Source organism: Aethalodelphis obliquidens, unplaced genomic scaffold (assembly GCF_003676395.1).
Source record: "Aethalodelphis obliquidens isolate GAN/ISIS:26980383/991018 unplaced genomic scaffold, ASM367639v1 scaffold10, whole genome shotgun sequence".
NCBI lineage: Eukaryota > Metazoa > Chordata > Mammalia > Artiodactyla > Delphinidae > Aethalodelphis > Aethalodelphis obliquidens.
In genome coordinates this window covers 8,692,216-8,710,086 of record NW_020837954.1, presented here as the reverse complement: position 1 = coordinate 8,710,086, position 17,871 = coordinate 8,692,216, and the positions used below count along the sequence as shown (strand labels likewise).

The following is a 17,871-nucleotide window of genomic DNA, read 5'->3' as shown; positions in this document are numbered from 1 at the left end:
AATAGTTACAGGATTATTCTAAGCTTTCTTGTCAAGGAGTTTAACTTTGTTTAAACTTTCAAATTTGTTGACATAAAATTGTTGATAGTATTCTCTACTATCTTATTAATCTGATCTATCTGTAATTATATTCCCCTTTTCATTCTCAGGATTTATGCCTTCTCTTTTTATCTGATCAATCTTGCCAGATCTTTGTCTATAGTTTTCTAGTCTAAAAAACGTTAACCATCATCTGAGCCGACAGTGAGCTGTAATCTTTTTGCAACAGCAACATCAAAGATCACTGATCACCATAACAAATATAATAATCTAAAAGTTTGGAATATTGCAAGAATTACCAAAATGTAACATGGAAGCAAGTAAGAAGTAAGCAAATGCTATTGGAAAAATGGTGCTGATGAAGACTTGCTTGTTGCAGGGTTGCTAGAAACCTTCAATTTGTAAAAAATGCAGTATCTGAGAAGCGCAAAAAGCAAAGCACAATAAAACAAGCTATGTCAATGTATCAAATTAATATTGCAAAATGGTAGATCAAAAGGGAAAAACAGACAAATGGGATGCTTACAGACAAACAGAAAAAAATGAACAAAATCACTTTATATCTGAGTTTCTGCAGAGAGAACACACATATTCAGCTAGAACTTTTATGCTGAAGAATGTGAAATCAAACTTCCACCCCAAATAAGATAAAGCTCAAGTAAATAAAATGTAATAAGTAACAAAAAATAATCTGCCCTCACAAAATACTCAGAAAATTTAAGAGAGCTGTCAATTATATTTACTGAATGACACAGGCAGCCTAAGTTCTCATTGATGTCAAATCCATTCTCTTAAAAAATAATTTTTTAAAAGTCAAAAGCAAACATCTTTAGAAACATTATGAACCATAAATTAAACTTACCTTTTTATCTTCTTTTACTTTGTGTGTTTTCTTCTTCATTTTCTTATCATCTAACTCCTGGTCTGAAGTGATTGCAGGATTATCAATACCACCTTTCCAAGTTTCAACAGGAGAAAGAAGTGGATCTTCTTCACTTCCACGATGTCTTCCTTTTCTTTTTGTTTTAGAAGTGGTGAAAGCTTCATCATCACTTGCATCTGAATGCGTTCTTCTGTAGTATGACTTGGCTTTACTAAATAGGGTTTTAGATTTGTATTTGTATTTTGAAGGTCTCCGTTCCCCAAGACTTTTTGAGATTCTATCAGAAAATCCGTTTTCCTCATCTCCTTGGGTGTTATTCACAAATGAGTTTCGAATTTTAATAATGCGATTCTGACTATCATCTGGGACAACATATATCTCATCAGAATAGCCCTTCTGTTTGAAAATTGTGTCAATGGGTTCTGAATAGTTATCTGAAGGATCCATATCTTCAGGATGTGCCAAAGGCACCCGGGAGGTCTGTTTTCTTGGATTTTTACCAATACCAGCTTCAATTGTTTTTAAAAGGTTTGGATCCAACTTTTTCACATTTGTCTTAGGTACAACTGGTTTAGGTTTAATAGGTGGAGGCACTTTATGGTTGCGTTCATGGTCATGACAGTTTGGTGTGCTGTGAATAGGATATTCATTTCCTTCCAAATCTAATCTATATCTGGAACGGTCACTAGGCGTTGGAAGTAACTGTACATCATCCCCAATTGGACTATAAGGAGGTGGTGCTTCTGTATCATCATCTGAATCAGGGTAGTTGTTATAGGGAAAACAGTCTCTGGGAGATGGCAGGAAAACATCTTCACTTTGATGGGTTGATTCCCTTGTATTATCAGATAAATAGGAATTTTCTATCATATTTTTTTTCTCTAGAACATCACTGAAAAACAGTGTAAACACCTCAGTTTGCCGATGATACTGAGATAAAGAATACAGTGCTGTAAATTTAGCAGTGATCTCAGTTGCAATGTGTTCTCCTTCAGTCATTAACTCTTTGATGGCTTCATTTTCAAAAAAGTCTGCTTGGCTGTCAGTAACTGCCACCAGCTGTACAGGAATGGTGTCCTGAACTTCTGACAGAAATGCTCGAAGCATTCCCATTGATGCTTTCCGTTTGGCAGAATAAACTAATATATACCCATGAACCAGTTCATCTTTCCTTACTCCAATTGAGGAATGGTATGATAATATTGTGATCTGTATTCGCCTCCTTTTTTCACCAATGATTTTATCAAGCATTAGGGAATTATTCTGTCCAGCTTGAGCAGCACTGCAAGAATGAGAATCAAGGAAGGGTGAAAGAATAAGATCCACACTAAATGGATCACCACACATGGCACACATGACAATTCTCAAGTCAGCTTCTGATACATCCTTATTGGTGGGAACTGGGCTCACCACATCTAAATTATGTTTAACTGATTCTAATACTCCTCTTAGAGCTTGCTTTATTTGGGTTTCATTAAATTTACGAGGATATGTACCAGCAGGTACATCTACAAAAGGACATTGTAACTTGTTTGCCAACTGTTGCCCTTGGTGCCTGAGAATTGGTAGATTCTTACTAATAGAATCTCTCTGATTAGCCAGAATTAATGTAAATGGAAGGTTAGCCATATACTTATCTTTTCTGATCTGAGAAGCTTCCGTTCTTATTTTTCCAATAAATTCCCCAATAAAATTCAGTGACTCAATGGAATTAAATACACAGAAGCACCCATGTGGTTTAAAGGCAGCAGTCCATAACTGACTCAAAAAGTAAGGCGACTTGGCATCAACAGGCCGAAGATCAAGTTCATAAATTTTTCCATCTAAGGCATACTCATCATCAGTGGATTGTGTCCTTATCTCATTTGCTAGTTCTTGGGAAAGGCCATCCTTCCCTAAAATGAAAAGGTTAACTTTATCTATATTGGTACTATCATGATACAACCGTAAGCGGCCATGATCCAACTGCAAAAGACTGCTGGCAAGTAACTGCTCTACTTTAATGTCTGTACAGTTTTGGCCACTAAGACATGTTTCTTTAGTGGGATGATAAACAAATCCTATATGCTTAAGTAGAAGAGACTCCCTATCAGGTGCAAGTTTCTGTAAAGCTTTGTATCTAGGTTCTTCACTCAAAACTGTATGAATTTCACTCATTTTATCTGAACTAGGTGTTGCATTAAGATCTAAATCATAAAAAAGTTCAGAATGTTCAAAAAGCATTTCCTGAAACTCTTCTTTGGCTTTTTCAACTATTTCTCGCTGATGCCTACCATACACCTCTTTGCTATCAGCCTCAGTGATATATTTGAAGGCTTCATCCTCCATAACAAAGCACATAACTTCCTCCCATGGCTGCCCAGGTGAAATAAACTGAATTTTTTCCAAAGTCTTCTTGAATTTTTCCTTCATTTCTACTCTCCTCTTCTCTGATATTAGATGTTGTACATGGTTCTGATAGACTTTTTCAGCTTCTAAAGTGCTCAGGAGGTCAAATGGGATCCGTCTATCATTAATTTTGTCTATATGGTCAGTTTCATCCCAAGGTGTTTTTTCTAGCACCACAAAACATAACTGAAAATCTGCTCTCTTTTCCATTAACTTCAAAGCTTCTGACCAATTCAAATGTTCAATCTCTTCTAGGTTTGGCAAAAGAGTGTTAAAAGCTCTTGGTAAAGTATTTATATATTCTTCTCTTCTTTTTCTTATATGTTCCTGTTTAAGTTGTTCTATATGTTTTGAGAATGTATTTCTGGCCTTTCTTGTTCCCTCTAAGTTGATGTATTCCTCATAATCAGGATGATTTTTCAATTTGTTACTAACAGTTTTCCAAGTTGCATGATAATCTCTCACAGTCTGCACAAGTTTTTCAAACTTATCTGTTGCTGTGACAACAAGCTGTCTCTGCGTTTTATAAGCATCCAGATAGGGAATAATTTTAGGCTTGCCACGAGTTTTATCCAGCATTTGTACCAGTGCAGTGAAACACGTCTCAATGTTGACATTAAATCGTGCAGATGTTTCCACTACAAGAAGGTTCTTTTTGTTTGAAGCAAATGCCTGAACTTCTCTAAGATAATGATCCACACATTCATCACATTTAGTTGCTGCTATTATTACAGGTTTTTTTGATTTTGATAGTTGGACAAAAAGGTTATTTACAAATTTAAGTTGATCATCAAACTTCCTATTGCATCCCTGACTTACGTCAATGCACAATAAAAATCCATCTACATTGAGCTTCCCTTCAGGCATTTGCTTCTGTTCAAAGTCTTGCTCCAAGCCTAGCTGATCAGTGCAAATGTACATCAGTTTTTCTGCTGACTGCAATTTAGAGGCAGCTGCACGTTTTATATATGGTTGCAAATTCGTACTCCGATGAGGCAAGAAAGTCTGGTCATCAATGAACTCAGTTTGTTCAATGACATGAATTTTGCATTCTACTCCATCTTCACCACTTTGTGTTATGTCACCCCAGTACAAAAAATGATCATTGTTTACTACTCGTCCTCCAAAGTCAATGGTGCTAAGCACAGAAGTATGCTCTGGATAATATTCATCTGCTTTTGAGCGTACATATCTATTGCACAAACAAGACTTTCCAACTCCACAGTTACCTTTGTCTTTTTCAGTCCCAGAGAGTCCAACTACACTGATGGTATAGGATGGGGGGCGAGGCTCTTTGTTTTTTGCCATCATAACTCTCTTGTCATGTCTCTACATTCATAAAGATAACCAGATATACTTCTCATTCTGAAAATAAAATCATCTCAAAATACAGATCCCGAATTTCAGAACGATATTTGGTTCTTTGTATTTCCCTCATTTCTGTGCAGAAAGGTCTTCAAGATCATATGGATCATCTTCCTAGAAAGAGAAAAAGGACAAATCTTAATCATGAATTACACATGTCGAATTATATACATATTAAAGATGTTCATAACAAAGCACCAGGCAAGTTAACAATGTTACATGTATTTTAAGAAATCACCAAAGACAGTTTATGATTTACTGTTATAAATGCAAGATGACCTCAAAATTTAAGGCAAATCTAACAACAAGAAAAACTAAATACAAATTTTAATGTGATCTTACAAACTTTAAAATAAAACCCTCTTAACCAAATGTGCATTTTGTTTCTACTTCTTCCTATGAGTTTGAGGAAACAACTAGTCTTTTCCCCTCCCTCAATTTTCCTGCCTTTTCTGACTGGAGGCTGGCTATGTTTGACGATAACTAAAACATACTAGTTGCGTGAACAACTCTCTCACAACTTTAAAAAACTATCTGCTTTCTGTAACATGGTTCCTCAAAACTTATTCCCTAAAATGGAATTTCATATGAATTTAGCAAGATTTTAGAATTAAAAAAAATTTTCAAGAAGTTTCAACATACTCCTGTGAAATCTATCAAATTTTATATCTAAAAGCAATTAAGGATATTCATATACTTAAACAAGGAAATATAAATGAACAGTTAATACAAATAATGACAGCATTTAACTAGATCAATGCTTCTCAAACGATCTAAGGACCTTTTATTTCATATCTGTAAGTCAATTTTTAAAAATACAATGAATGAAATGTTTAAAAAATCTAGGTCCCAGTTTCTTATTAGATTCAAGAGATACAAAATTACTGTCAAATTGTTTCTAAATGTTTTTGATTTCTGTATTTATTCCCTCTGAGTATTTACAAAGAGCTCAGAGATCACATTTTGAGTAGCACAAAGCTAAAGAATTTTACGATTATGTATTTGAGAAAATCTTTTAGAATTATTTGATATACCAACAACATCAAATAAACTTTAAGAATTGCATGTAATTTAATTTAGGTTATTTGTGTGGAAGCAATGAATCAGTCTCTTACGAAGGTATTATTTGGAGATTCTTCACATTCTTTTGAAGTTGAAGGAAAAGCAATACATCATCATTTCTACCACATCAAAATTTCACAAGGAAAATATCCAGTCATGTACATCAACATATGTGAAAATTATCTTCAATCCAGACAAAATAAAATAAAAAGACCATGAGGAAAAAAATAAAGAACCACTACCTGCCCCCAATGTGTGGCTTCTCCACTACCCTCAAAATTGCAAGTAAACATCTATTTAGGTTGTGCTGCACATCTGCTATACTAACAACTAATGGTAAAGAGAAATTATTCTTGAAATTTAAATTCTAATATTTCTAGTACAATAATATTTTAAAATAAAATTTCAGATTTATTTTTGTATTCTCTAAGTTTATCCTATCAGCCTCAACCAAGTATTACTTTTAACAATATCAGCCATCTGATATTCAAGCAAAATGTTCATTATCTTCAATTCGGTAATAAATAAAATATTGTCATGTTGAAGGAGCAACATAAGTAGTAGAACACCATGAGTAAATAGAACTGATTTCAAATTCAACTCCTAGTATTTACTAGTTTATGACAATAGTAAAGCCCTAAACCTCTTGAGACATGGTTCCCCCATCTATAAAATAGGGCTGCCTATCTATACAAATTTAAGAACTAATTTTTTCTTTAATGTTAAAGAAAATGTTTAATGTTAATCTTTAATGTTAAGTGCCTAGCAAAGAAAAAAATGCTTAATAAATACTAAGTTCTGTTTTTAAAATTTGATTCTTAGAACCAAGGAAGCTATTGAAGATTTATTAAAAATGATGTGATCAGACTGGTGACTTACAAATATTTATCTGGTAGCAGTATATACAATAACTAGCAGTATAAGAAAGTAGGGCAGTCCCACCCAATGCTCTTAACTCTCTTTCATTAAGTAAAAATTTTTACAAATCTTAACGTGATCAAACTGAATATTTGCACTTAGCACCAAGTTTAACATTCTTTACCTAAACTGCATAAAAGAACAACTGGGCTACTTAATGGATATTTACTGAAAAGACAACAGTGAACTAACTGGATAACAAAGTTATAAACAGTGATAAAAAGGGAAATTAGTTTGTGAAAATAGCATAGTGATTCATAACTAACAATTAAGAAAAAAATTGAAAACACAGTGGAATACAAGGTCTATCCTTCTTTCTTACTAAGCAAGCAAAAAATTGCAGAAGATATCCTTTTAAATGTACATCAAAAGAAAACATAACCAGTGATTACTCTGGGGAATTTTTACATTAAACAGTACAAACACTAGAACTACATATAGCTCTTTATTAACTCTTTGGTAGACAAACATCTATTCTGAAAACTAAGAGCAATTCAAAGAAGTTTAAGACTATCCCCTGCTTTCCAGTTTAAGAGACACAAAGCTGTTAATAGAAAGGTAACAATACAACATCATATGGACCTGAATACTGCAGAAAAATTTCAACTACAAATCTAATCCTTGTCATAATGGTCACATCTTTGTTAATATTTTTTACATATACTTATCGAAACACATGAAAAGAATCATTCATGCTCTCCTAGAGCATAAACCTCAAAATACTGAGATACTTTTCTATCTAAAGTTATGGAATATAAGAGAAGAAATAAAAACACTATCACAAAATCAATTTTTAAAGTTTCAGAAAGAAAAAGGCCTTAAAAGTAAATGAAGATGAGTGGAGGCATTAAGTCTTCACGCTTTCATCAGTCATTGAAAACTGGAAAGCTTTTTATCTAACAGACAAAAAAAACCCCTCTATTATGTGTTTTTTTTTTTTTGCGGTGCGAAGGCCACTCACCGCTGTGGCCTCTCCCGTTGCGGAGCACAGGCTCCGGACGCGCAGGCTCAGCGGCCATGGCTCATGGGACCAGCCGCTCCGCGGCATGTGGGATCTTCCCGGACCGGGGCACGAACCCGTGTCCCCTGCATCGGCAGGCGGACTCCCAACCACTGCGCCACCAGGGAAGCCCCTCTATTATACTGAGGATAATTTTTAATACTAAGGCTTCAACACATCCTAATTAATTTGTTAGTGGCAGTCTCTGAATTACAAATACTGAAGTTTAAATTAAAAATAAGGTAGCTTTGTGTGACATTTATGGTTAACAAACCAAATTTACAGTAAACTACCAATTAGACACAGTGAGGAACATCCATATTCTTTTTTCTAACGATGCTCTCAGGCAGGCTACCTGCTGGTATTCTGAAGTCAGATCCAGAGTTTATGTCATGAGTCGCCATATAGTGATTTTCAAATTCTGGTGGGAAAATTCTTTCATCTAGAGGTGGGAAAGAACACTGGGCAAATAAACAGTTGCTCTCTCCAACTCTTCATCAGAGCAGTGTCTTCTTTATTTGATTTACAGGTTTACTTAACTCAGAAACTAAAGTTTATAAAAGTGTTTTCAGATTTTTTAAATGTTTCAGAAATCCTAGACCAGAAAAAAAAAAAATTGTTGCCATCCTGCCCTCAAAAAGATTTTGCCATTTGTTTGAGTGAGTATGCTATTACCACCCCAAGGGAGAAAGACAGCTCTCATGAGATTGGCTGTAATAGGTTATAAAGAAATTTACTTTCAGACACTTGGATAGTTTATACATACATGAATTATCCACTGGCCCTCACTATCCAAGTCAAAACTGCCCTCATTAACTAACCAAGGTAATTTTTCTGCTGTGCTGAGAAAAAAAGAATGCCTTCTGTTTTTTTTTGTTTTGAGTTCCCACTAATAAGCTAATGGCCAATGTCTATAGGTAGCCTGGCCAATGTCTATAGGCAGCCTGTTTGATTTAATTTGAAAATTCCTTTCAAATATTTTTAATGGTAATATTTGACTATGTCAATCCAGACATATCTTTTCTTTTTTTTTTTTTTTTTTTTTTTTTGGCGGTACGCGGGCCTCTCACTGTTGTGGCCTCTCCCGTTGCGGAGCACAGGCTCCAGACGCACAGGCTCCGCGGCATGTGGGATCTTCCCGGACCGGGGCACGAACCCATGTCCCCTGCATCGGCAGACGGACTCTCAACCACTGCGCCACCAGGGAAGCCCCTCTTTTCTATTTTTGACATAACTATTTTCATATAACTAAAAATACCTTGTTCTCTCTAACATCTACTATCATGCTGATTTTTGCTCATGAAAAAACCAAGATAAAAACAATGACCTACTCAAAGTTAGAGGGTTAAGATGAGTCTCTTGATGACCAATCTTTACTTTCTTAAGCAGTAGTGCTGCTTTTAATAGTTTGCAATCAGTTTCTCATCCTGCCTTTAAGACTACCCTATAAACTTTCACTTCAAGGAAATGTTTAGATTAAGCATCCTTACAGAAATTAATGACAATGTACAATTTTTGAGTGGAACTGTCCTACAGTTGTCTGCTGCAATGAAGCTACCTCTACAACTAAGTTTTCTGAGCAATTTTAAGCCATTCAAACGTAACGTGCTCCTTTTAATGGAGTTTTAATAACATGAAGTGGTTTTCTGCAAAAAAAAAAATGTTTTTAAGTTCTATAAGGGATCTAGGAAACTGAAAAGATTCTTATTAATTCTGGACTTAAACTAAATTTTGTTTTGTACCTTTTCACAAAACTATTGCACTCAATCAATAAAAAGTATATTTTAAAAACTATTTTACACTTTTAAGTTACCATACTGTGTCAGGAAATTCTTGCTGGCCCTATCTTCAAAATACATCCAAAATTTATTGCTTTTCACTACCTTTATTGTTATAACTCTGATCTCATTCCACTGTCATCTCTGGCTCTGGATTATTCCAAAGGCTTCTAAACTAATTTCTCCGCTTCCACTCCTGCTCCCCTTCCCCCGTCTGTTCATAGAGCAGCCAGAGTAATTCTTTTAAAACTTAAGTCAGACCCTTCCTTTCTTTTGCTCAAAACTCTCCAGTGGCTCCTAAAAATAAAAGCCAAGTCCTTTCAATGGCTTTCTACAAGATCTACCTTCTCCAGCCCTACCTTACTCTCTGACCTACTCTCATACTATTCTCCCCATTCTCATTCTATTCCAGTCACAGTGAGAAACCCTGAACTGTTGCTCAACAAGCCAAACATGTTCCTACCTTTGCACTTATTTTCCTAATACTCCCCAAATTCTCCTTTGCTTACCCTCCTAACTTACTATACAACTTACTTCTTTATTATCTGTCATTAACTCTATCCCTCTCCCTGCCCCACTCCAGGTTTAATAAAGATGCACAAAGGCACAAATCTGTTCATTCCATCATCTGGGCTCCCAAGAGCCCAGAACAGTCCTTCCCACCTAGTAGCTATTCAACAAATGCATGAATGCTAATAAATATTAAAATCAAATGTTCTTAAATCTTCGGTTAAAAAAAAAAAAAGTAAAGCATGTTAGGTTTACTAAATAGGTGCCATGATTTACTAATCTAAAAGATTTTCTAAAGCTACTTATGGAGAAAATATACATATATTCAAGGTCCCAAAATTTTTTGTCAAAAATTAAGCCATCAGAATAAAGACTAACTATAATCTATAATACTGTACAGGCATACCTCGGAGATATTGCAGGTTTGGTTGCAGACCACCACAAGAAAGGAAGTATCACAATAACGTACCACCACAAGAAAGCAAGTATCACAATAACATAAGTCACATGAATTTTTTGGTTTCTCAGTGCATATGAAAGTTATGTTTACACTATACTGTAGTCTACTAAGTGTTCAGTACCATTATGTCTAAAAAAACAATGTACATACCTTAACTAAAAAATAATGCTGTTGGAAAAATGGTGTCTATAGACTTGCTCTACACAGGGTTGCCAAAAACCTTGAATGAGCAAAAACACAGTATCTGTGAAGCGTAATAAAATGTATGCCTGTATTCAGCCAGAATAATCATCTAACCTTTATTTTTGACACCTAAAAATTTTTTTAAATCACAACTATTTACTACAGAAAACATTTCAAAGACCTAATTACGCAGAAGCAGCTCTGTAATTATGTGCTCCATCTTCTTTAAGTCAAATAGAGAAAATATCCCTTAAATAAACAAATATTCAAGACAGAAGCAGATCCAAGCCCAAAGGTGATCATATATTCCGCAATCTTAGGTAAACTTATCGAGAACAGTTTGAGAATAAAAACATCAACTGTATACTAAAAGATGAATATGGCATAATATTGCCTTAAAATATACTTTTCTTAATGTTGCTAATTCTCAATGATAAATATATGCCATAAAAATTAGAAGAGGAAATGGAAAAGTCATTTTAACATATAAAAGATAGCTAAGTAAACAATGTTAACACCTGTAGGAGAGTCAATCATATTCCATGTTTTCTTTGACCAAGGTCTGTACCACATAAGCACACCATCTTAAGGGTGAAAGGAATGCTAAAGTCATCATTCCTATGAATTAGTCTTTATTGAAGCATATCTTGGTAAGATTCAGGATAAACTGTTAGGATGGAGATTTTGTTTTGTTTTTTACCATATTCCTAGCACTCAGATCAGTGCCTGACACACAGTGGGTGCTCAAGTATTTGATGACCGAATGAATCAATCTCCAGACTCGGATCCCAAACCACTGGACAATCTGGAAGTCATATTCGCAGTCACAATTAACAAAATCACACACTATTATGGGTCCATAGGTTTAGCACAGCAGAATATTCTAATATAAAAAGTCCAGTATTTTTTCCAAGATCTTTAGTCTGCTCATTAACAAATTATGGGTTTATAAACATTAAGCCTGAAGGGTACCTTCCAGAAGGGTCTCAGTAGGCAGTACTCTTGAGATCTCCCCAAAACCTACTCAGCAAAGGTAATTCTGCTTTTATCCATTTTTATCTTTTGATATTTCAAGGATTTATTGTTTGAAAAAGTTTCATTGCAGAAAATATTTGAAAAGCAATGATGTAAACTACTCCCTAGATAAACTGCCTATCCTGTTTTTAATCCACACTTTCCTCTAACAACATGTTGCCTCTGAGGACATGGTGTCAAAGTTATTCTAAACTCTTCCCAGTCCATTTCCTTATTCTGTGATGAAAACAGAAGAACCAACAGTAACCTCATTTACATCAACCTATGTAAGCAACCCATTAAGTACATACTGTGCTTAGCTACTATTTGCTTAGCTTTATGTCAGAAGTTTTGAGGGTACAAAGGTATGTACAGGGAAGTCCACTAAGCCAGGCTATGAATATGCTCCCTTCCAGGGTCTGAGTCCTTTCTTCTCACTTTGAAGAACTGAAAAGCAGGGGGAAAGGGCATAATTTAACGTTTGTTATTGTAATGCTACACAGGAGGGAAAACAAACTGTATTAAGTTTAACAATATTCTTAATTATGGGAACATTAGGTGGTCAAATAAGAATCTCAAAAAGGGGTATAGACTAAAAAGGAGGTATGGATTTTTTTTAAAAGGCTGAAAAACACTTTCCCCACTATTTTTAAGAAGCTTTATATATAGTACCATAGCTGAGGAGTCATAGGCAGTGTGCTATACTATGGAACTGATAAATGTAACAGGAATTCAAAGAAATGAAAAATCAGTACATATTGGTATAGGTCAGGGCTTGGAAAACTTTTTCTGTAAAAGGCCAGACAGTAAATATTACAGCCATAGACAATACTTACAAAAATGATCACTGGTTATTTATGGACAATGAAATTTGAATTCCATATAATTTTCACATATATCAAAATATTATTCTTTTAACTGTTTCCTCAACCATTTCAAAATGTAAAAAGCCATTAAATGAAAACAGGCAGCAGGCTGGATTTGGCCCAGAGGCTATAATCTGCAGACCCCTGCAACAGATTAAAGGATCTGAGTAAACTCTGAAAACAGACTGGATTTGGATTTTAAAAAGAAGTCCTTCCTGGTGTGTGATTAGGGTGGAGTGGTTGAGCACAGCTGCCATGTTGGAAAGTAGAAACTTATTTCTTATTTATTTCTGAAGATATAAGATCTATGGAAGGTCTTCAAGGGCAAACGTGAGTTAGACTTTGTAATGAGCAATAAGAAGCCATTCCAGATTAGACGTAGAATACAAAACTGAATTTGGTAGGGCACAATGCCCAAGAGATGTACATATACTAGAGGCTTGAAAGCACCTGAACTATCACAGAACTGAAAACAGCAGTCCAAGACAAAGATCTTGGTGACTGGCTGCTAGATAAAAGAAATAAAAACAAATGAGTCAATGTTTCTTAAAGAAAAACTAATCAGTCCCAGCAACAGATGGTGCTATCACTTGAGTTTCAGGTAACAGTATTACCAAGACAAATGAAAATACAGAAATGAAATGAGGCAAAGTCAAGATCAGTAACATCAATTTCAAGATCATAAACTTCAGAAAATTATTTAAGAGGCCATTTGATTTAATACTCTTTTTAACAAGTATCCAAAGAGTTACAAACTTACAGAGAAGAGTAGAAATCTGGATCTCAGTTTCCCAGATCATAGGAATGTTAATTTTCTACCTTCTCTTTAGTAATCAACCAAAGTAAAAATAAAGGCGCAAATAAAAAGAGATACATTATCCTGACTCTGGAAAGGCAAGTATAGAAAGAAACGTAAAATACGGGATCACAATATTGGATCACTAGGAAGAAAACAAACTAAATACCTTAACAGAAGCCAAAGAATGAGTTTTCCAAGGCTGTTTGACAATGCCAAATATAATAACAAGGACAGTGATGAAGATGTAATTTGTTTATTTCCCAATTACTCCTCCTATTAACCTTGTGTTAACACTTTTCCCCAATCCTTCAATTTGGCTCACAACATACAAACTGATGCTCTTACATTTTTACCTTATATTTTCTCCTCACCTGTCAATTTATCCACACTTCCCCTGTGCTTTGGGTCCACAGTGTCATTAACTTAAATGTTTTTCTCACTCATTCCAATCCTAGGCAACTTGCAAATGACATCTCCTTTACCTAAATTCCTTTACACCAATTTTTAAATCAATAGGTACTACCTTGTATATGGCTCTTCTGCTCTACTTCTAACTGGCATTTAACTATTCCTAAATTGTCAAGCTCACTCCCCACCAAAGCTTTTAAGGGAGCAATATTTTATATTTCCTTGTATCACTCACAGTGCCTAGTTGCTCAATAAAATACTGGTCAGGGATAATAAAATAGACTAAATCTAATACGAAGATAGAAAAATAAAAATTCACCTTTCCATTAACTCTTCATGATGAAAAGCTTGAGAATCTAACCAAATGGAACATACCAGTCATATTTTAACCCTAAAACTACAAAGTTATGCATAATTTTTTCCCAACAGTCTAATTCTAAGGAGTAAAACACACAGACATGACCAAATATTAACAACCTACTTTATCTGACTGCAAATCTAAGGAATTGTGGACAGTCAACCTCCAAAATACAGTGAAAAAACAAAAACCTTTTTTGTCTCTCTTACATTCAAACTCCTACGTGCAGTCAAAACATCCAAATTCAAATGCTTCTTCTGTAAAGGTTTCCCAAAGAGGCCCTGACAGAAACAGTGGTTCTCTTTTCCGCATCTCTTAGTACTTGTAACTATTTATTCCTGGTAAAGTTACTACTAACTTATCTTGGTACCCCGAAGGCCAGGCATATAATAAGTGCCAAAAAAGATAATCTGAACTAATGAATACAAATTGAGGCTTTCAAAAAATTCCTAATGCAGATGATTTCTTTTTTCAAAGGAATTTTTATATTTAAGTATTGATACAATACACTTAATAGACAAAAATAAAGGCTGCCCTGGTTTTGAAGGGTGGGGTATCAGAGGAAGTCTCAAGACATCCAGCAAAAATCCATAAGGGATCCAAGGAACAGAATTTGAAAACCAATTAAAGTTCATACTTAAAATTCTTAGTACTGAACTATTTTTTCTTAATTTTCCGAGTTTGAGAAAATTATCAACAACCTTCATGTAAACAAATAGGAGCTTGATTACTCAAGTCACCAAATAATGGATCACTTCATAAAGTTTCTTCACAGTTCTTTAAAAAGCCGAATTCCCTTGGTGTACTTCAAATGTATTTTACAAACATCCTTTAGGAACATAAGACATTACTAAAACAGAACACTATACAGCGTTTCTTGAGTGAACTATATTACCTGTATCCTTCCTTGGTGGGCAAAGAAACAATTAGCCCAAATAAAGTTTTAAAAAAAATATCTATGGAAACTGAAGTTGTGAAAATTAAAGCATTCTGTAGTTATCAAGAAAATCTCTATTATGCCATTTCATATTTAAGAAGTGAATACTAAAGGCAACACTTACCTTAAGTCCTGCTAATGATGAAAAAGTAAAAGTTTAGTAAGCTCTTCTTGAGAAATAATTTTTTCAATTTAAAAGTGAGTTACAAAACTATTATTCTAAGCTGTGCCACAACTTCAATTCCAAAAAAAGAATGCAAGTACAGTATTTTATTCCTTAAAAAATCTTAACTTTCAAGGTCAAAATAATTTTCTACGAAAGAGCAAGTGTGCAGATTTAAATCTGCCTTTCAAACATAAAAAGATGGGGGTGGGGGCATGGTTTGAAAACATTTAGGATAAGTACCATGTGACAGAAGTAAGATATTAATTTTGCAATACAATTTCTAAATGGCTAATTTAAATGTGGGGGAGGGGTGCTAAAAAATTGATAAAGATATCAGATTCTGTGACAATTCTTTCTCATATCAAAGTGTAACACACCCCATTCCCCAGTGCTCTTACAATTAACGTACAAAGAATGGTAAAATAAGACATGCTGAGGTGGGTTAAAAAAAAATGTAGCCTACACATGACAACCAAATCGACTGTTATCTAGTCACCTGTATTGCTCTAATTTTTGCTTTAAGTCCATCTGATCAATAGTGCTATTTCTTGAAAGTTAAATGCACAGGTATTCCCAGCTTTTCAGTCATGTATGTTTAGTCATATGCTCCAAGGCCTATAAAAGTTTTTGGTGATCTGCATTTACCAGCCTCTTCCTCTGATCTATTGATACTACAGATACAAGAAATGTGAGTCAATTACAAAGAACACATGAAAAAGCCAAAAATGAGAAAGCAATTTAAAATGGAAGCAAAACCTTAATCTGGAAACTGTCTAGCAGGTTACCTATATGGTCAGTATGTCTATCTAAAAATACTAAGAGTACAGTTTTATCACATTAAAGTCAAATAAACTGGAATTGACAGCAAAACACTTCCAAACACAATTTATTAACATATCTTACTTAACTAAATATTTTTCTTAAGAGTTGAATCTAGATCACATTTTTGTTAAAAGAACCATCTTAAATGGAGACTTAGAGAAATATGCCCTGAAATGAAGGAGAACAGCAATGTAAATAAACACTCCCTAATATACTATTCAAATTGAATACTGGTTTTGGATTTAAGTGGAGTCGACAAACCCCGCCCCCCCAACACCTGTAGAAGACAGCATAAGCAAAAATCAGTAAATATAGCGATGCATTTCACTGTTTTATACCTGAACACTTTTTAAAGAATGATGTCGTTTCCTACCAATCACAAAGGCAAATGCAAATTATCGTTGGGAATTTAAAGTTAAAAACGCGCGTACACACCATCTGCATGTCTATTTTGGCCTAAATTTAGAACATTTAAATTCCCATATATTCAGCATGGGCCCAGACTGGAGCTTCTCCCCTACAACTTTCTCGAAATTTTACTAAACGTCCTGATAGTTTGCCTTGACTTCCGAGCACCTTTCAGCCTCAGCTGCACCCAGAGCGTCCACCTCACTTGCATTTCTAGTAACGCTGGAGAGGGAGGGTGTGAAGGAGTGAGTGTATTTATGTGTGGATAAGTGCGCGCGCGCTCCCGCGCAGCTCCCCACCCCCACCCCGATACTTTTCTTTAGTGGAAACAGGGAGAATCTAGAGGTTATTCTAGCGAGAACTCAGTATCAAAGGCTCACCCAGTCGCAGTCAACCCTTAGGACTCTTGTGTTTTGGTTGCGCAGCGCAACTTCTCATATCCTACCCTGAGCTTTAGGAGCAGACGGGAAATTGGTGAACAGAACCCAGGGAGGAGTGGGGGAGCTAGGGGAAAAAAGTGAAAGGGCCGATCCCCCAGAAAGACGCTCAAGTTTGCAACGAGGACTGTGTCTCCGCGAATATGCGCCCACCCCCTCTCCCCCTTCCAGGTGGAACTCGTTAACAGCAGCCACCCGGGCAACAGACACGGCCACCTTCCTCCCCCACGCACCATCCGAGACCAGAGCAAGTGAGGGCGGCGGGCGAGGTCGGACACCCGGCGGGGCCCGCGCGATCCCCGGCCGCCACCAGGCCTCCGCCGACCCCTGCCCCGTCACCTGTGGAGAAAGCGCCCCCCACCCCCACGGCCTCTCTGCCCTTCACGCCGCCCGTAACCTCCCCGCGGCAGCCGCTCCCAGCCCCGGCCTGCAAGGACCGAGCGCGGCGCCAGGCTCCCCTCGGCGGCTGCGGGGCCCCAGCCCCTTGAACTGGTTACAACCGGCGGCGGCGACCGAGCGGGACAGAGGGCAGCGGGCGGCTGGAGGGTCCCCGGCGGGGAGGGGGCGAGCCGGCAGGCCCGAAGGAGCAGGGAGTCGCAAGGTCCTACCTAACACCGTCGGTCTCCTCCATCTCCTCCTCAACGGCAGCGGTCCCGGCGGTGGCGGCGGCAGCGACATTCCTGGGGAGCGCTCCCGCCGCCGCCTCCTCCTCCACTCTCTGCTCGTCTCTCTTCCCCGGCGCGCTCACCGTGCGCCGCGTCCCTTCAGCCACCTCCCCCCCCCCCCCCCCACACACCCCCCCCCCAACCCCCAACCCCCCCGCCCCCCCCGGCCGGGTACCCCACCCTCCCTCCCTCCCTCCCCGCCACCAGCAGCGGCCCCGTCCCTCCCCCCTTCCCCAGCGCCCGCCGCCGCGCCGGGCTCAGTAATGGCGGCCACTCGGGCTCCCTCGCGCTGACGGATCTCTCCCTCTCTCCCGAACTTTACCTCAGCATCTCTCCCGGCGCGCACCGCCGGAACGCACGCGCGCGCGCGCGCTGCCACACACACGGCCGGGGGCGGAGCGGCGG

At 37.2% G+C, this 17,871-nt stretch overlaps 1 protein-coding gene across 2 annotated transcripts in view; it reads right to left on the bottom strand.

The window, feature by feature from the left end:
• The window catches only part of ARHGAP5 (Rho GTPase activating protein 5), a 72,890-nt gene extending 55,315 nt beyond the window's left edge, over positions 1-17,575 (bottom strand). For both annotated transcript variants that reach the window (XM_027111035.1, XM_027111036.1), the window contains exons 1-2: positions 17,410-17,575; positions 902-4,789 (exon numbers count right to left, since the gene is read on the bottom strand). In XM_027111035.1, the coding sequence (XP_026966836.1) occupies positions 902-4,621 (3,720 nt within the window). In that variant the 5' untranslated portion in view covers positions 4,622-4,789; positions 17,410-17,575. The remainder of the gene's footprint in view (positions 1-901; positions 4,790-17,409) is intronic.
• Between the last annotated feature and the right edge of the window lie 296 nt (positions 17,576-17,871).